Consider the following 15,171-nt stretch of genomic DNA (forward strand, 5'->3'; position numbering starts at 1 on the left):
TTACGAAAATTTCATAATCATCAATCCAACAATAATATGCAAATCATTTTATTATTCATCTTGATAGCCACACCAGTTTATACATCTCAAAACGCGAAATGTAAATAAAGATACTTAAATAAAACTTAGACACACAGATAGATCTGTTCCAGTTTATTTTAAATTGTTAGAATATTCTATATAAAGACGAACCTTGTGAGCTATAAGAGATTATGGAAGAAGATTCTCATCAGTCTCCTTTAAGAAATTAACAAGAGTGTCGATGATGAATTGTGGATCGTCGATGTCAGAGCTAATCTTACTGCATTCGATGGTCCACACCACCTGGCTACCGTCTCCGTCTTCTCTAGGCGTAACGGTGATTGTTGCTTTGACCGACTTGTATTTTTCTGAGATCAGACGGTCACTCATTTTGATCGTCACTGTTCTCTTCTCCGATTCTATCGACTCAAACACCTCCTCGGCTACGATGAAACATATAAATATTGGTTAAGGTTTTTGATCGATGATCAAGAAGTATAAATGAAATGTGGACGAGTTGATTATTTACCTATTCCCTCAGTAGGGTAGATGATGTCGTCGGTGAAAGATTTAAAGAATCTGGCTGCCGGAGACTTAATGTCAAGCTTCCCAGACCAAGTTCCATGTAGTGCCATTTTCTGAATCTTTCTCTGTTTGCTTTGTAGGATGTTTTGTGGGTTTGATGATTGTAATCTTATCTACCAGTGCGTCTATTTATAGAGAGTTTATGAGAATTGCATTAACTATTTTTACCTAACCACACTTCACCCACTCAGTTAACTAATGTGGCACATGGGAAAATAAATAAAACGAACGGACCAAATTAAATGATAACACATCTGCCCTAGTAGTGTATATCAATGAACTCCAATGAAGAGTGGTTTACGCAATTATTTAGTTTTAAGTTTTAACACATTATTAGAATAATGTGCTGCGATTGTAAATGTGAACGATCTATATATATGAGACATGGGATTAAATAAATTCATCAGCCTAGTTAGTTTATCGATTAACTCAATCAATCAAGTGCTTTACGTAAATTGATTTGTTTGGAGATACATTTTTAGAAAAATATGATCATATTATATAATGTAAAAATAATATGATGATAACTAGTCAAATTCATCTAAAATGACTAGCTCTATGACGTTTATGTAACACAAAACGAGTTTTAATAGTTTGTCTAGTATATCATATGATATGATCATAAACCCACATGGACGTTATGAAACTCAAAATGGACTTCAAAAGTGAATGTTATGGAATAAATACCAATATGCTGAGTGCTGACACGTCACTCAACTTACATAACTCACTTATCGACTTCCTCGTACTTATACTTAAAAAAACAAAAAAAAAGAAACATGTTCTGATGGAGATTGAAGATTCAATACCATACTTTGCTTTAGTTCGAGGATACATATTTTTATTTTGGTTAATTCGTTTATAATACAATTAAAGTTAAATAGTATAAATTTTATTATCCGAGTTAATCGCCAAGATGAATTAATATATTTAAGCTAGTCAGAAATCGGGTTGATAAATTGTGTCATTCTCTCTCTCTCGATCTTTTTTTTTTTCTTTTTTTTTTTTCTGTATATGGAGTATATGTTGTGTGGGTTTGATAAAGAATATATTCTCAATTAAGGCGTGAATATACAGAAATTTCTACCTAACTCCACTATCTAACATTTTCACCATAGCGAGTTTTCATATAAACCAAAAGCTTAACAGACATTTGAAAGCTATAATAAACATATACATTCAGCAATTAGTTCAAATAATCTAAAAAATAACACCTTTTTAGTTTTTTTTTCTTAAATTCCAATAGTTTCACAGGCGACATTTTGAAAGACTAATGAACTTAAATTTAAATAAATAACAACAAATATATCCATAAAAAAAAATTCAAAAAATATAGAAATTTATAAAGGCTTCTCAAAAGTTTATGATGAGTAACCAAAATGACTAAGATATGATTCTAAACAAATGTGATTGCTTTGTTGGATATGAGACATTTCTTAACCTCAGAAAAAGACGAAGCTTGAGCGTGTGGTGAATGTGAATCGTCCATGACAACATTATATTACTTTATGACTCACTAATTGATCTATATGTTCAGAATGAGTTTATTAAAGTAGAATGGATATCTACCCGGAAGAATACAGAAATTTGTGTACTGCAATATTTTTCTTACATTTGCTTAATTTAGCACGTAACTAAAACCATTCAAGAAGCAAAATAAAGTGACTAATTCTGACTAAATCGTCAGATAAATGTCAGTAATGCTTTCACACAACTATCACTACAAAAAAACACGACATGTAAATATACTATTTCTAAGAACCACCTTTAATTTTCAATTACTATACATTACATTTTGGAGAGAAAAAAAAAACCAAAAAATTTGACTACCATGTATAAGTTATAATTTGCTTGATATTTAGTAAACGGTGGAGATGAGTTTCTTACTTGAACAATGAGATGCATAATTTACCCCCTTTATTAATAAGAATCATCGATACAACAACAATATATACAGATCGATAAATTGATGATGCATCTTGAAAGCTTCAAGAGCAAATACTTCCTACATGTCAACCATTATTCAATGTTGTAACCAGTATCGTCATAAATTATCATAAACTGAATGATCGATACATATGCATGCATAGGGTTCTAGATCAACTTTGTTTGACTATTTCAGAACATTCTAAGGATTTGAGAAGATTCTCTCATCAATCGCTTGAAAGTATCTTGTAGTAGTGTCCATGATGAATCGTGAATCCTTGATGTCATCATCATCATCACTAGTACTATCGATGAGATCAGGTAACTTTTTCACCATATCGACTTTTTATAAAATTTAACCATAAGCCTAACAGACATGTGACCGCTATAAACATATATATACAATCAGCTTAATTAATTCACCCAATTATATAGCTAATATTGTATATTTTTTTTTTTTTTGGACAAAGTTAATATTGAATATGGGAGCTTTCATTTAAGGAGTCTGTTAAAGTAAATTACTTTATTACTCACTAATTGGTATTTGCACATAATGACTAACGAGTCTGTTGAAGTAGAATGGATATCTACGGGGAATATTTTTATCTGTGGTGCTAATTTATTGCTAGAGCTGTCAAAATGTATGGGCTGTCCATGGTCTGCTCATGTCCAATTCATTATGAACGGGTCATGGACAAACCCATATTTAGAACGGTTTAAATGGACTTGATCCGTTTTTACCTACGGACAAAACAAGACGGACAGTGTGGACATACGGCCCATTGGTCAGAAAATTCTAGGTTAAAATTGATTTGGTGAAAAATTAAAAAACACAAATCGATTCTTCTTCTCTTCGAAGCTCTTAAAAATCGATTCTTCTCTTCTCTTCTTCTCTTCGAAGCTCTTTGAAATCGATTCTTCTCTTCTCCTCCTCGAAATCGAAGCTCTTCTTCTCCTTGAAACTTACTCGGTCACTCGACTCACTCCATTGGTATCTGGGTAAGATTGTTTTCTTCTCCTTGAAACTTAACTTCTCTTTATCTGGGTTTGTTTGAATTAGATTGAAACTGGGGTTGCTTTACTTAGATTGAAACTGAGTTTGCTTAATATCTCATGTGGATTTGCTAAGTTTTCATGGATTTTGGTTATATATTATGTTTCGATTTTGGGAGAGACCCATAATACTTAGTACTGAAATAGTTGTGTGTGTGCTCTGTTGTTTTCTGCAGTTTGGATTTGGCCAAGTTTGTGGTGGAGAAGGGTGTGCAAGTTAAGCTCACTGGTGGTAGAGAAGGTAAGATTACTTTGAAGCACTCCTTCATGTGGAAATAGAAAGTTAGATATGATGGTGTTTTGGATGTTCATGTTTATGTTTTTGGATGTTTATGTTTATGCTTTTAGATGTTTATCATGTTTATGCTTTTGGATATTTATCATGTTTATGTGTTTGGATGTTTATGCTTTTATCATTGTGTTTGAAACATTCTAGATTTGGTACATTTATGTTTATGCTTTATTTTTTCTTATTTTACAAAATCTATTATATGTTGTCCAATGGACACCCATGGACAGTCCATAAAAATATGGGTATTGGTGGACATAGTCGTTAATGGACTGGTCGTTAATGGACACAAACAGCTATTTGTCCAAAATCAAATTAGACAATGTTGGACGGGTCAAAATGGACTTGGACAGCCCATTTTAACAGCTCTATTTATTGCATGTGCTTTATTTTTTAGCAAGTAACTAAAACCATTCAACAAGCAAAAGAAAGTGACTAAATTTTGACTTACAAGTTACAAATATCGTCAAATAAATGTCACTAAATGCTCAAGTCAACTCAACAAATTAAAATAACCAACTTTAATTTCATTACTAGACATTACATTTTGGAGAAAAAGTAAACCAAAAAATTGAGTGTCATACGTATAAGTTATAATGTGCTTGATTATTTAAACATATATTCAAGACCTTAATTAGTAATATCATGAGTAACTTAATTTTCATCAAAAATGAGAGGATACTAAACTTTTATTAACAAGAAGAAATATTGGACAAGTCTCTTACTTGTGATTTGCTAATAATAACATTTTGGTTACGAATGTCTTTGCAGGTACTGTATATGTGTATTGCACTGTCTAGAATTGTGCATTGGTTTTTCTTATGTCATGGAGATTCAACTAACTCTTTACATTTTAATTTCAATTTATTCTTGAGACTCCAATTCGTTTCTTGAGAAATAATAAAGCAATCAAATTGGATAGGTTAGGAGCTGCCCTTGTCCATATTTACTTTTATGTAATATTTTGTAAATGGTGGAGATGGGATTCTTACTTAGACAATGATGAGTTGCATAATTCACATATGTCACTTACCCAATAATAAAACATGGATTAATAAATGATCCCTTTTATTAGAAATTTATCGTCGATACAACAATAATATGCAGATCGATGTGATAATTATGCATCTTGAAAGCTTCAAGAGCAAATACTTCCTATATGCCAACCATAATTAAACGATAAATTATTATAAACTGTATGATCGATATATACTTTGTTTGACTATTTCAGATCATTCTAAGGATTTGAGAAGATTCTCTCATCCATCGCCTGAAAGTATCTTGTAGTAGTGTCATCGACGTGGGTCCTTGATGTCTTCGCTAACCTTCTCATACTGTATGGTCCATATTGCTCGGCCACCGTCACAGCCTTCCGTCTGAATGACGGTCATGGTTCCTTCGAGCTTCGTGAAGTAATCTGGGTCTCGCGAGTTGGCCTCGTCTTCATCATCATCATCACTGTCGATGAGATCAGGTATTATCAGCGTGTTGAACCACTCCGAGATCTGAAAGCCCTCCATTCTTAGCCGAACCCTTTTCTTCTCCGAAGGTAGATCAACGTCTACCTCCTCAGTCGAAACTTTGGTCAAAACATATAATATAACAATTAGAGTTGTAATCAAGAAATATTAATTGAATTATGAATTAACATATGTTTTTGTATGTGTAATGGGAAATATATAGTTACATTGGTTTTCACTATCTTCATGTAACCTTGACAGAATCTATACGCCGGAGACTTGATATCAAACTCAACAGAGATATATTTGTCATTCTCAATTTTTCTTTTTCTTTTTTCTCTAAGTATATTTGTTATGTGGGTTTGATAATAATCTTCTCAATGAAGAAGTCTTATATATAGAAAGAGTTTGAAGAAAAGGTTACATTAATTATTACTTTTTTTACGGTTTTACCTAATGCCACCATCTTCTGGATTCTTTATAAACAAAAGCTTAAAAGCCAAGCTAATAACGAGTTGCATTCTGATTTATTTTTCTTTGGTTAAAAACCATTGCATTCTGCTATTGAACAATTAATTAAATAATTTGTGCAGACCAATTGTTTTTTTTTTCTACCACATTGATGGCTTGTAAACAAACATTTTCAATGGGGAATTCAGAAAAATAACCCCTTTAAAGTTTCTTATTCCCAAAAAGGCAAAAAAATATCATAAATTTTGTTTTCCAACTTTCCAATAGAAAACCAAATGATCAATTTATAAGACTAAATGACCATTAACAAACTAAAAATGAAATACACAGTTTATTTAAATAATTAAAAATGGGTTAAAATAATAATACTGCAAAATCAATTAAAGAATCCTTCCTTTTAGGGAATTCTCCATTTTCTAAAATATATGGATTAATACCAAATATATATTTGGTTTAGGATTTAGAAATAATTTTAATGACTTTAAAAATTAGGTAAAATATGTTGTTATTCAATCAAGACTTTTAAAAACTCTTTAAAAATTTGGTGTTATTGGTTGTGGATTTGTAAAAAGTTATCTAAAATCTTGATAAATCTAGTGTTATTGGATTAAGGGTTTTATAAAGTCATTAAAAGTTTTATGTTATTCAAGTAAAACAAAAGAATCTTGGATTGTTAATGAATTCAAATTTTATGTTATTGGTTTAGGATTTTATATCATTTCCTTCATAACAAAAGTCATGAAAACTCTTTCATCAAATAGAAAGATTTTACAAGATTAGAAAAAACAAATCATCAAGATTTTAAAAAACTTCCTAAACAATCTCTTAGAATCCTTCATTTTTAACTTTCAATTTTTTATGATTCTAACAATCAGCAAAAACATAAAGTCATTAAAATTCTTTCTAAATCCTAAACCAATATCCCCCTTAGTTTAATTTAATATTTCTAATTGACTAGAGACTGGAAAAAATGTAATTTATTCTTTACAACATGGTATTGTGGATTGTTTTTCTGAATTAATGATTTTTTTTTTGTTTGCAAAATTTGTTTAAGTTGTATTTGAGATATTTTTTAATTCATAAAACTTAATAACAAAAAAAAAAAAAAAGTGATTTATCTATGTAACTATTGTCATATGTATTAACAAATTAGCAAAGAAAATGAATCAACAAAATATTTTTGTTCCGTTGCAAGCGAGAATTTTTTTTGGTCTCTTAACTCAAAATGACAATACAAATATCTGTCCCCACTTATTATCTCTCTCGCCAAAAGCTTCTCTTTTTCTACAAAATGAATTTGTTAGAATGTACCTACTACTACATGTTTATTTAGTTGGGGTGCTCATGATTCCTCATAGAATCTACATATTGACTTTTTCTTATAACATTTGTATGCCCTTAAATTGAAGAAAAAGACTAACCAGTTGGTTGAATGGTAACCAGCAATTGTGGCTGGATCCTTCTGCCAAAGCTGTTCTCCACCTCCTAATTTCATCCTAAGGTTCTTCTAAAAACCTTCCCAAAATCTTCGGTCTGGTTACGTACATTAGAAGGATCCACTTTGTAAAAAATGGCTATCACTATTTGACCTAACTCTCGCCTGCATTTCATAATCTCAACCAATTCATCAAGACACCATTTTGAAGAAGCGTAGTTCCTCGAGAACAAGACGACGGCGATTTTAGATCCTCTAATCTTATATTAGATTTTAAAAGAAAAAACAAATCAAACATGATTTAAAAAATCAATAATACTGAATTGATAAACTGGATCTTGAGCCACTAAATTGATTCTTCATCCGAGTCCAAGTAGCAACGCAATAAATATTGTTGCTCATTGCATGAGATGATGGCAAGTCGTCTCGTCTCCATCGATCCGAATGTCTTTGCTCGTGCTCGACCGTCAAACTCAAACCACATTAATAAGTCATTACTTAGGTAAGTTTTATAGAGACTCATGATGAGGATCCATTTTATTTAACTTTTTTACTTAGATAAGTTTTATAGAGACCCACACTTATATATTTTAAAGATTCAACTTTTAAGCGCTTTGCTTAAGGAGATATTCGTCTATCTCTTTGAAGTTCTTGACAGCAAAGTCCTTGATGACGTGTGGGTCAGCGATCTCATGGCTGGTCTTCTCAAACTCACCAGACCATTTCAGAAGGCTTCCACCGTCCTTAGGAATAACTGTGATGTGGTTCCTTCGAATGTTTTGTAGTACTCCATCATTTCGCCACCGATGATGCTGTGCAACATACTTTTGTTCTCCAAATCAACTGCTTCGATCCTCTCATCCAGTGGAAATCCTATATATACGGGTAAAAGTAGAAATTAACATGGTTAACATATTTTGAATAATTTTATGGTGAGAGAGTGAAACATAGATCATTAAGGGACATGACATGGATGGTTTTCTTATTAAAGTCTTTAATATATACATTAATTAGTTACGGTTTATTTTTTATTTTTCTTTGTTGAGGAAGCGGTTTACTTATTTTTCTTATAAAATACGGTTTATAATTTATAAAGTATCGTTCAAATACTACGTACTGATATAATAATATTCATGGGCATATATTGTAAATACGTGACCTGTCTCTATATAATATACTCCGAAAACCAAACTCAACAATCATAAATAAGGATAACTCATGAGGATCCATTTTATTAAACTTTGTACTTAGATAAGTTTTATAGAGACCCACACTTATATATCTTAAAGATTCAACTTTTAAGTGCTTTGCTTAAGGAGATATTCGTCTATCTCTTTGAAGTTCTTGACAGCAAAGTCCTTGATGACATGTGGGTCAGCGATCTCATACCATTTCAGAAGGCTTCCACCGTCCTTAGGAATAACTGTGATGGTTCCTTCGAATGTTTTGTAGTACTCCATCATTTTGCCACCGATGATGCTGTACAACATGCTTTTGTTCTCCAAATCCACTGCTTCGATCCTCTCATCCGATATCTTCACCAGTGGAGATCCTATATATACAGGTAAAAGTAGAAATTAACATGGTTAATATATTTTGAATAATTTTATGGTGAGAGAGTGAAACATAGATCATCTAGGGTTTAACAACGCTGAGTTATAGCCCATTAAGGGACATGACATGGATGGTTATCTTATTAAAGTCTTTGATATATACATTTCTTCCACACTTGGTTTTTTGAAAAATAAATGTCTTCTCGAATGAAGTACTTAATCTGATTGAGTGCGACCACATTTATGGTTCTCTGTCCATTCAATTTTGCCATTTAGGAAATTATTCGAATCATGATTAATGAATGGTTTCAAATTAAGATAGAGTGAAACAATGTACCTTTAATTTAGATAACAAAACAACCAAATTGGTGTTCTAGATAAATAATGATACTGAAATAAATAATTTATCGTAGATATATGTCAATCGTTAAAAGTGGTATAAATTAACAAGTAGATTAACCTGTACAAAAGCAAAACTACTTTTATATTTGAGTTATCAATCATACTTCATGTCTATTTTCCTGTAACCCTTATTACATCCGTCATTATGCCAAAAAAAGCTTACACCCTTTCCAATAGTTATCTATATTTTTTTGTTTGAATTTTCTATTTTACATTTACGGTATAATTTTGAAGAGATATGATTTGGTATTTAGAGTATAAGATTAAAAGCATTATGCTATTTTAGTATTTTAGAATTTTAGAAATGATGTGCTAAATTTAAAACCAAAACTTATTTCTATGCATTTTGTGAAATTTGTCCTTCTATTAACACACTTCATAATTATAAACTTATAAATGTATATACAGTATTCAAATTCTTTTCAACGCATATATAAATAATATCATGTACATTTCATATATAATTTAATGAAAATATTATTTTACATACAAAATATTTGATTTTTTTAATCCAGGCATCGCGTGGGTAACTTTCTAGTATTGTATATGGGAGCTTTCTTTATCTAGTTGATGCCTTATAAACGAACCTTTTTTAAGGGGATATTTTTTGGAAAAGTAAAATAGAGAAATTTTTAAAAAATATCATGTTTTTATTGTTTTCCTTTAGTTTTTTTTTAATTTCCAATAGTTTCACATGAAAAAGACTAATGAAATAAAATTAAAATAAACAACAAAAAATATATTTCTAAGCACAAAATTTTTTTTAAAAACAAAATTTATAAAGGTTTCTCAAAAATTTTGAAGAGTAACTAAGATAATTACGGTATGAGCCTAAACAAATGTGATTGCTTCGTTAGATATGAGATTAAAGACAATGCTTGAGTGTGCGGTGAGTAACAGACTCTAGTCTATGTATATTTTATGTACAATATAAAATATAATATATTACTCGTTAGACTCACTAATTGGTATTTCTTCATAATGTAATAAAGGATATTCATTATGTACAATGCTTGAGTCTGACTAACGAGTCTAATGAGTCTGTTAACGAGAATATTCATTGAATAGACTAACGAGTTTGTTAAAGTATATTACTTTTATTACTCACTAATTGGTATTAATTTGCTCATAATGACTAACGAGTCTGTTAAAAGTATATTACTTTACTACTCACTAATTGGTATTTGTTCATAATAACTAACGAGTCTGTTAAAGTAGAATGGATATCTACGCGGAAGAATATTTTTATCTGTGGTGCTAATTTATTTCATCTGCTTAATTTTTTAGCAAGTAACTAAAACCATTCAACAAGCAAAAGAAAGTGACTAATTTCTGACTTACAAGTTACAAATGTCGTCAAATAAATGTCACTAAATGCTCAAGTCATCTCAACAATTTCAAATGACCAACTTTAATTTCATTACTAGACATTACATTTTGGAGAAAAAGTAAACCAAAAAATTGAGTATCATATGTATAAGTTATAATGTGCTTGATTACTTAAACATATGTTCAAGACTTCAATTAGTAATATCATGAGTAACTTAATTTTCATCAAAAATGATAGAATACTAAACTTTTATTAACAAGAAGAAATATTGGACAAGTCTCTTACTTGTGATTGGCTAATAATAACATTTTGGTTACGAATGTCTCTGCAGGTACTGTATATGTGTATTGCACTGTCTAGAATTATGCATTGTTTTTTCTTATGTCATGGATACTCCAATTCGTTTCTTCAAAAGTAATAAAGCAATCAAATTGGATAGGTTAGGAGCTGCCCTTGTCCATATTTACTTTTATGGAATATTTTGTAAATGGTGGAGATGGATTTCTTACTTAGACAATGAGTTGCATAATTCACATATGTCACTTACCCAATAATAAATCATCCCTTTTATTAGAGATTTATCGTCGATACAACAATAATATGCAGATCGATATGATAATTATGCATGTTGAGAGCTTCAAGAGCAAATACTTCATATATGCCAACCATAATTAAACGATAACTAGTATCAATCATCATAATTATAATAAACTGTATGTACTCTGTTTAACTATTTCAGATCATTCTGAAGTTGTGAGAAGATATTCTCATCCATCGCCTGAAAGTATATTGCAGTACTGTCGACGATGAAACGTGGGTCCTTGATGTCATCGCTAATCTTCTCATACTCTACGGTCCAGATTGCTCGGCCACCGTCATTACCTTCCGTGTGAATGACTCTCATGGTTCCTTCGAGCTTCTTGTAGGTATCCGGGTTTCTCGACTTGGCCTCTTCATGATCAATAGTACTGTGGCTGAAAGGTATTGCAAGAGTCTTGAACCACTCCGAGATCTGAAAGCCCTCCATTCTTAAATGAATTTTTTTCTTCTCTGTAGGTACCTCCTCAGCCAAAGCTTTGGTGAAAACATATATAGCAATTAGAGTTGTAATCAAGAAATATAAACTGAATTATGAATCAACATATGTTTTCATATGTAATGGGAAATAGTTACCTTTGTTTCTTGTGGGTTTCGCTATCTTCATGTAACCTTGACAGAATCTATACGCCGGAGACTTAATATCAAACTCAACAGAGATATATCCTCCTAGTGTCATTCTCTATTTTTTTTTCTTTTTCTTTTTTCTCTAAGTATATTTGTTATGTGGGTTTGATAATAATCTTCTCAATGAAGGTGTCTTATATATAGAAAGAGTTTGAAGAAAAGGTTACATTAAGTATTACTTTTTTATGGTTTTACCTAAAGCCACCATCTTATCTTCGGGATTCTTTATGAATTTGAACAAAAGCTTAAAAGACAAGCTATAACAATTTACATTCTATTTTTATTTTTTCTTTTCTGACAAGATATTTATATGTCTTTTTTTTTTTTCAACAACATAAAATATGGCATATGGTTTATTTTATTTTTTAGGAAGCGGTATATTTTTTCCTTATAAAATACTGTTTATTTGTAAATCTCTCTCATATAGTATACGATACTCCGTATTGGTATTATAATAACAATGGGCATATTTGTATCTTGAAAGACACGTGACGTCCCTATATTCTACCTCTCTGATTCTGAATCAGTGGCGGTGGAAAGATTAAGAAAAATATATATTTACTGTGGCACTGTGCTAAGTGCTAAGTAACCATCATAAACGTATTCATACATAGAGGTTAATAGTAAAGGTCTTTTCACCGACCAACTTAATTCAATTTTTCCTATAAAAGCATTTTTACTACCGTAAAATTGAGCGGAAGTAAACAGATCTAGTCTTCATTATGACGATAGATTGTAAACACATAACAACGTAACTATAGTGTAGATTGAAATTGGTTCTGAAATTTTGAAATAAATATCTCCTCAAGTCATTTTTCTATTAAAGCAAAATACCATAGCTCTGTATATTTCAAAGTCAAACTACCAGAAATTTATACTTTTGAACTCTTATTGAACTTTGACCAACGCTTACTAATTTAAATATTTGTGGTAGTTATATATGTAAATCGTGGAGGTGTTTTGGTAGTTTTGGATATCATATAAATTGGCATTTTAAGGAATTTCTAACAAAAGTTTGACAAAAAAAAAATAAGGAATTTCTAACAAATAAAAACTATACATACGATGAAAAATTGTTGGAGAGATCTATAGAATGTTAAATTGAATAGTTTACATTGAGACTTATGTTTTAGATTTCGAATAAAATTTTTGGATCTTAACCATTACTAAATATTAATGTATATATCTTCTATTAAAAAAAATATGCATAATTTCTAGTATACAAACCTTTCCGTAAAAAAGCCTAGTTTTATTTTGATACATCAATTAGTTCTGTTCTGTAAATTTCAATTAGTTCTGTTCTGTAAATTTCAATTTACAATAAGTAGCCAACTTGGTTAGGTTCAGTTGCCTTCTCCATAATTTTTTAAGGTCAAAGGAGAATATATCTTTATTAAGCAAACAAGTTGCATAAGCCGCCAATTAGCTCACCCAGTTGTGAAAAATTATAATCATTCGGTCCAACAATAATATGCCAATAGATATTCATTATAATATAGCTATACGATCGAGTCCGTAAATCCCAAAATACCAAACGTTTATTGCAATAAATATATAGATATGTATGGCAGTTTATTTAGACGACGTTTTGCAATGTAGACGAACCTTGCAAGTTAGGACATATTTATTTAAGGGTTTTGGCATCGATCATCTGGATTATATAAGCAGCTGTGTTGATGGCTAAAAATGGGTCATCGCTGTCATCAGAAATCTTTTCGCCCACTACGGTCCATTTCAAGTGGCTACCATCACCATCTTCCGAAGGCGTAACGACGATGGTTATTTTGAACGTCTTGTAGTTCCTCAAGATATAACTGGAAATGAGTTTTACCGTGGTTTTCCTATTCGTCCAATCCTGAGCCTCGATCTCCACCTCATCTTTTATAGTGAAAACATAGTGATTAGGGGTTTAATCGAGAAAACATGATGAATCAATGGGATGCATGAAATGTACAAGAGTTACCATCATAATTTACTGCTTCCATGAAAGTTTTAAACAATTCTTCTGCCGGAGACTTACGATAAACATCATAAGTTCTGGGATTTGTGTTGGTGGAGATGTGTGGATCGACGTGGATGTCATCGGGAATCTTCTCGAACTTGACGACGTTCCATTTCACACGACTGCCATCACCGTCATCCATAGGAGTAATGGTGGCGGCTATTTTTAATTTGTACTTCCTCAAAAAATCATTGCTGGTCACATTCATCGTAGTTTCTCTTTTCTCCCAATCCTCAGCCTCGATCTCCACCTTATCTTATGTTGAAACATAAAAATTAAAGGTTTAGTCGAAAAAATAGTTCGCAGATTAATCAATAATTAAGATGTATGTAATAGTTGAAGACTTACCATTGTTTTTTAATCCTTTCATGAAATCTTTAAACAGGTCGTCCGCCTGAGACTTCATGTCAAACTCATGAGTAGATTCGTTTAATGCCATTCTCTATTTTTTTTTGTTTTTGAAGTCTATGTTATGTGTGGGTTTGATAATAACCTTCTCAGTGTGGTTATATAGAAAGTCAGAGGTTTATGACAGTTACATTAAATAAAATCACCTAAGGCCACCCATCTAACTTTTTCACTCTGTGGAATCTTTTTAAAACCTACAGCTTCAGTATTTGAATTGCAGACCACATTGATTTCAACAGCCTAATTTGTGTATCGATTAACTCAATCTAGCAAGTGCTAATTTACGTAAATTATTTTGTTTTAAGATACATTTTTAGAAATATATGATCACTAGTCAAATTCTTCTTAAATGACTCTTGCTCTATGAGCTTCATGTAACACAAAACGCGTTTTATTATTTTGTCTTTTATAGTATACGATTATCAACCCATGTGAACGTTATGAACTAAGACATGACTAGTGAATGTTGTGGAATAAATACAAATATATAAAAGCACACGTCACTCAACTTACATAAATTGAGTCACATATTATTTAGCAACCCGATTTCGAACTTGTTTAGTTATTTTATCTTATAGCGATTAACTGGAATAATAATAATAAATAAAACCTCAATGGTATCAAATAGTGAATTACTAATAAAACATTACATGCACTATATTGTTAACTCGAACTAAGCATAAAGTATGTTACTGAATCTTCAATCTCCTTCAAAACCTTTTTTTTTTTTAAAGTATAAGTATGAGGAAACTGATGAGTGAGTAAAAACGATTGTTCTGTTAGGTGAGGGTTTGTGTAATTGTTGTGTTCATCAATCTCAACTAAAAATGACAATACATTAGGGTGTGATGTGTTCATGACTCTCACCAACTGTTAGTAACTTAGTATGTTGAAAAAGTGAATTTACATGGAAAAATATTTGTGCATAACCAAATTAACTTAAACCATAAACGATTAATTTACATTGCACAATTCACATATGTCCCTTACCGAATAATAAAACATGGATTAA

General features: G+C 31.1%; 5 protein-coding genes across 5 annotated transcripts in view; all 5 read right to left on the bottom strand.

Moving 5' to 3' along the window:
* LOC104776525 (uncharacterized protein At1g24000-like) lies at nt 33-718 on the bottom strand. The gene is made up of 2 exons (XM_010500614.2): nt 551-718; nt 33-464 (listed from the first exon to the last, which is right to left on the bottom strand). The coding sequence occupies exons 1-2, from the start codon at nt 654-656 to the stop codon at nt 211-213; spliced, it is 360 nt and encodes a 119-aa protein (XP_010498916.1). The 5' UTR covers nt 657-718; the 3' UTR covers nt 33-210.
* LOC104778844 (uncharacterized protein At1g24010-like) lies at nt 2,735-5,394 on the bottom strand. The gene is made up of 2 exons (XM_010503265.1): nt 5,200-5,394; nt 2,735-2,857 (listed from the first exon to the last, which is right to left on the bottom strand). The coding sequence occupies exons 1-2, from the start codon at nt 5,392-5,394 to the stop codon at nt 2,735-2,737; spliced, it is 318 nt and encodes a 105-aa protein (XP_010501567.1).
* The window catches only part of LOC109124858 (MLP-like protein 423), a 17,595-nt gene continuing 10,936 nt past the window's right edge, over nt 8,513-15,171 (bottom strand). The window contains exon 3 of the mRNA XM_019243642.1: nt 8,513-8,571. Coding sequence (XP_019099187.1) covers nt 8,539-8,571 — 33 coding nt within the window. The 3' untranslated portion in view covers nt 8,513-8,538. The remainder of the gene's footprint in view (nt 8,572-15,171) is intronic.
* On the bottom strand, nt 11,069-11,864 carry LOC104776528 (uncharacterized protein At1g24010-like). Its single transcript, XM_010500620.2, has 2 exons — nt 11,699-11,864; nt 11,069-11,599 (listed from the first exon to the last, which is right to left on the bottom strand). The coding sequence occupies exons 1-2, from the start codon at nt 11,799-11,801 to the stop codon at nt 11,256-11,258; spliced, it is 447 nt and encodes a 148-aa protein (XP_010498922.1). The 5' UTR covers nt 11,802-11,864; the 3' UTR covers nt 11,069-11,255.
* Nucleotides 13,212-14,214, bottom strand: LOC104776527. The gene is made up of 3 exons (XM_010500618.1): nt 14,100-14,214; nt 13,713-14,006; nt 13,212-13,627 (listed from the first exon to the last, which is right to left on the bottom strand). Exons 1-3 carry the CDS (start codon nt 14,188-14,190, stop codon nt 13,374-13,376), a joined length of 639 nt encoding a protein of 212 aa, XP_010498920.1. The 5' UTR covers nt 14,191-14,214; the 3' UTR covers nt 13,212-13,373.

The sequence above is a fragment of the Camelina sativa genome, chromosome 3 (assembly GCF_000633955.1).
Source record: "Camelina sativa cultivar DH55 chromosome 3, Cs, whole genome shotgun sequence".
Lineage (NCBI taxonomy): Eukaryota > Viridiplantae > Streptophyta > Magnoliopsida > Brassicales > Brassicaceae > Camelina > Camelina sativa.

What these genes read in the sequence shown, in the direction of transcription:
- LOC104776525 (XM_010500614.2), bottom strand. Translation starts at nt 656, where the DNA reads ATGGCACTACATGGAACTTGGTCTGGGAAGCTTGACATTAAGTCTCCG. An exon ending in CTACCCTACTGAGGGAATAG is followed by an intron (nt 465 to 550) that starts GTAAATAATCAA and finishes GTTTCATCGTAG; the next exon opens with CCGAGGAGGTGTTTGAGTCG.
- LOC104778844 (XM_010503265.1), bottom strand. Translation starts at nt 5,394, where the DNA reads ATGGAGGGCTTTCAGATCTCGGAGTGGTTCAACACGCTGATAATACCT. An exon ending in GGACCATACAGTATGAGAAG is followed by an intron (nt 2,858 to 5,199) that starts GTTAGCGAAGAC and finishes ATGGTGAAAAAG; the next exon opens with TTACCTGATCTCATCGATAG.
- LOC104776528 (XM_010500620.2), bottom strand. Translation starts at nt 11,801, where the DNA reads ATGACACTAGGAGGATATATCTCTGTTGAGTTTGATATTAAGTCTCCG. An exon ending in GAAACCCACAAGAAACAAAG is followed by an intron (nt 11,600 to 11,698) that starts GTAACTATTTCC and finishes TTTTCACCAAAG; the next exon opens with CTTTGGCTGAGGAGGTACCT.
- LOC104776527 (XM_010500618.1), bottom strand. Translation starts at nt 14,190, where the DNA reads ATGGCATTAAACGAATCTACTCATGAGTTTGACATGAAGTCTCAGGCG. An exon ending in GAAAGGATTAAAAAACAATG is followed by an intron (nt 14,007 to 14,099) that starts GTAAGTCTTCAA and finishes TTTCAACATAAG; the next exon opens with ATAAGGTGGAGATCGAGGCT. An exon ending in GGAAGCAGTAAATTATGATG is followed by an intron (nt 13,628 to 13,712) that starts GTAACTCTTGTA and finishes TCACTATAAAAG; the next exon opens with ATGAGGTGGAGATCGAGGCT.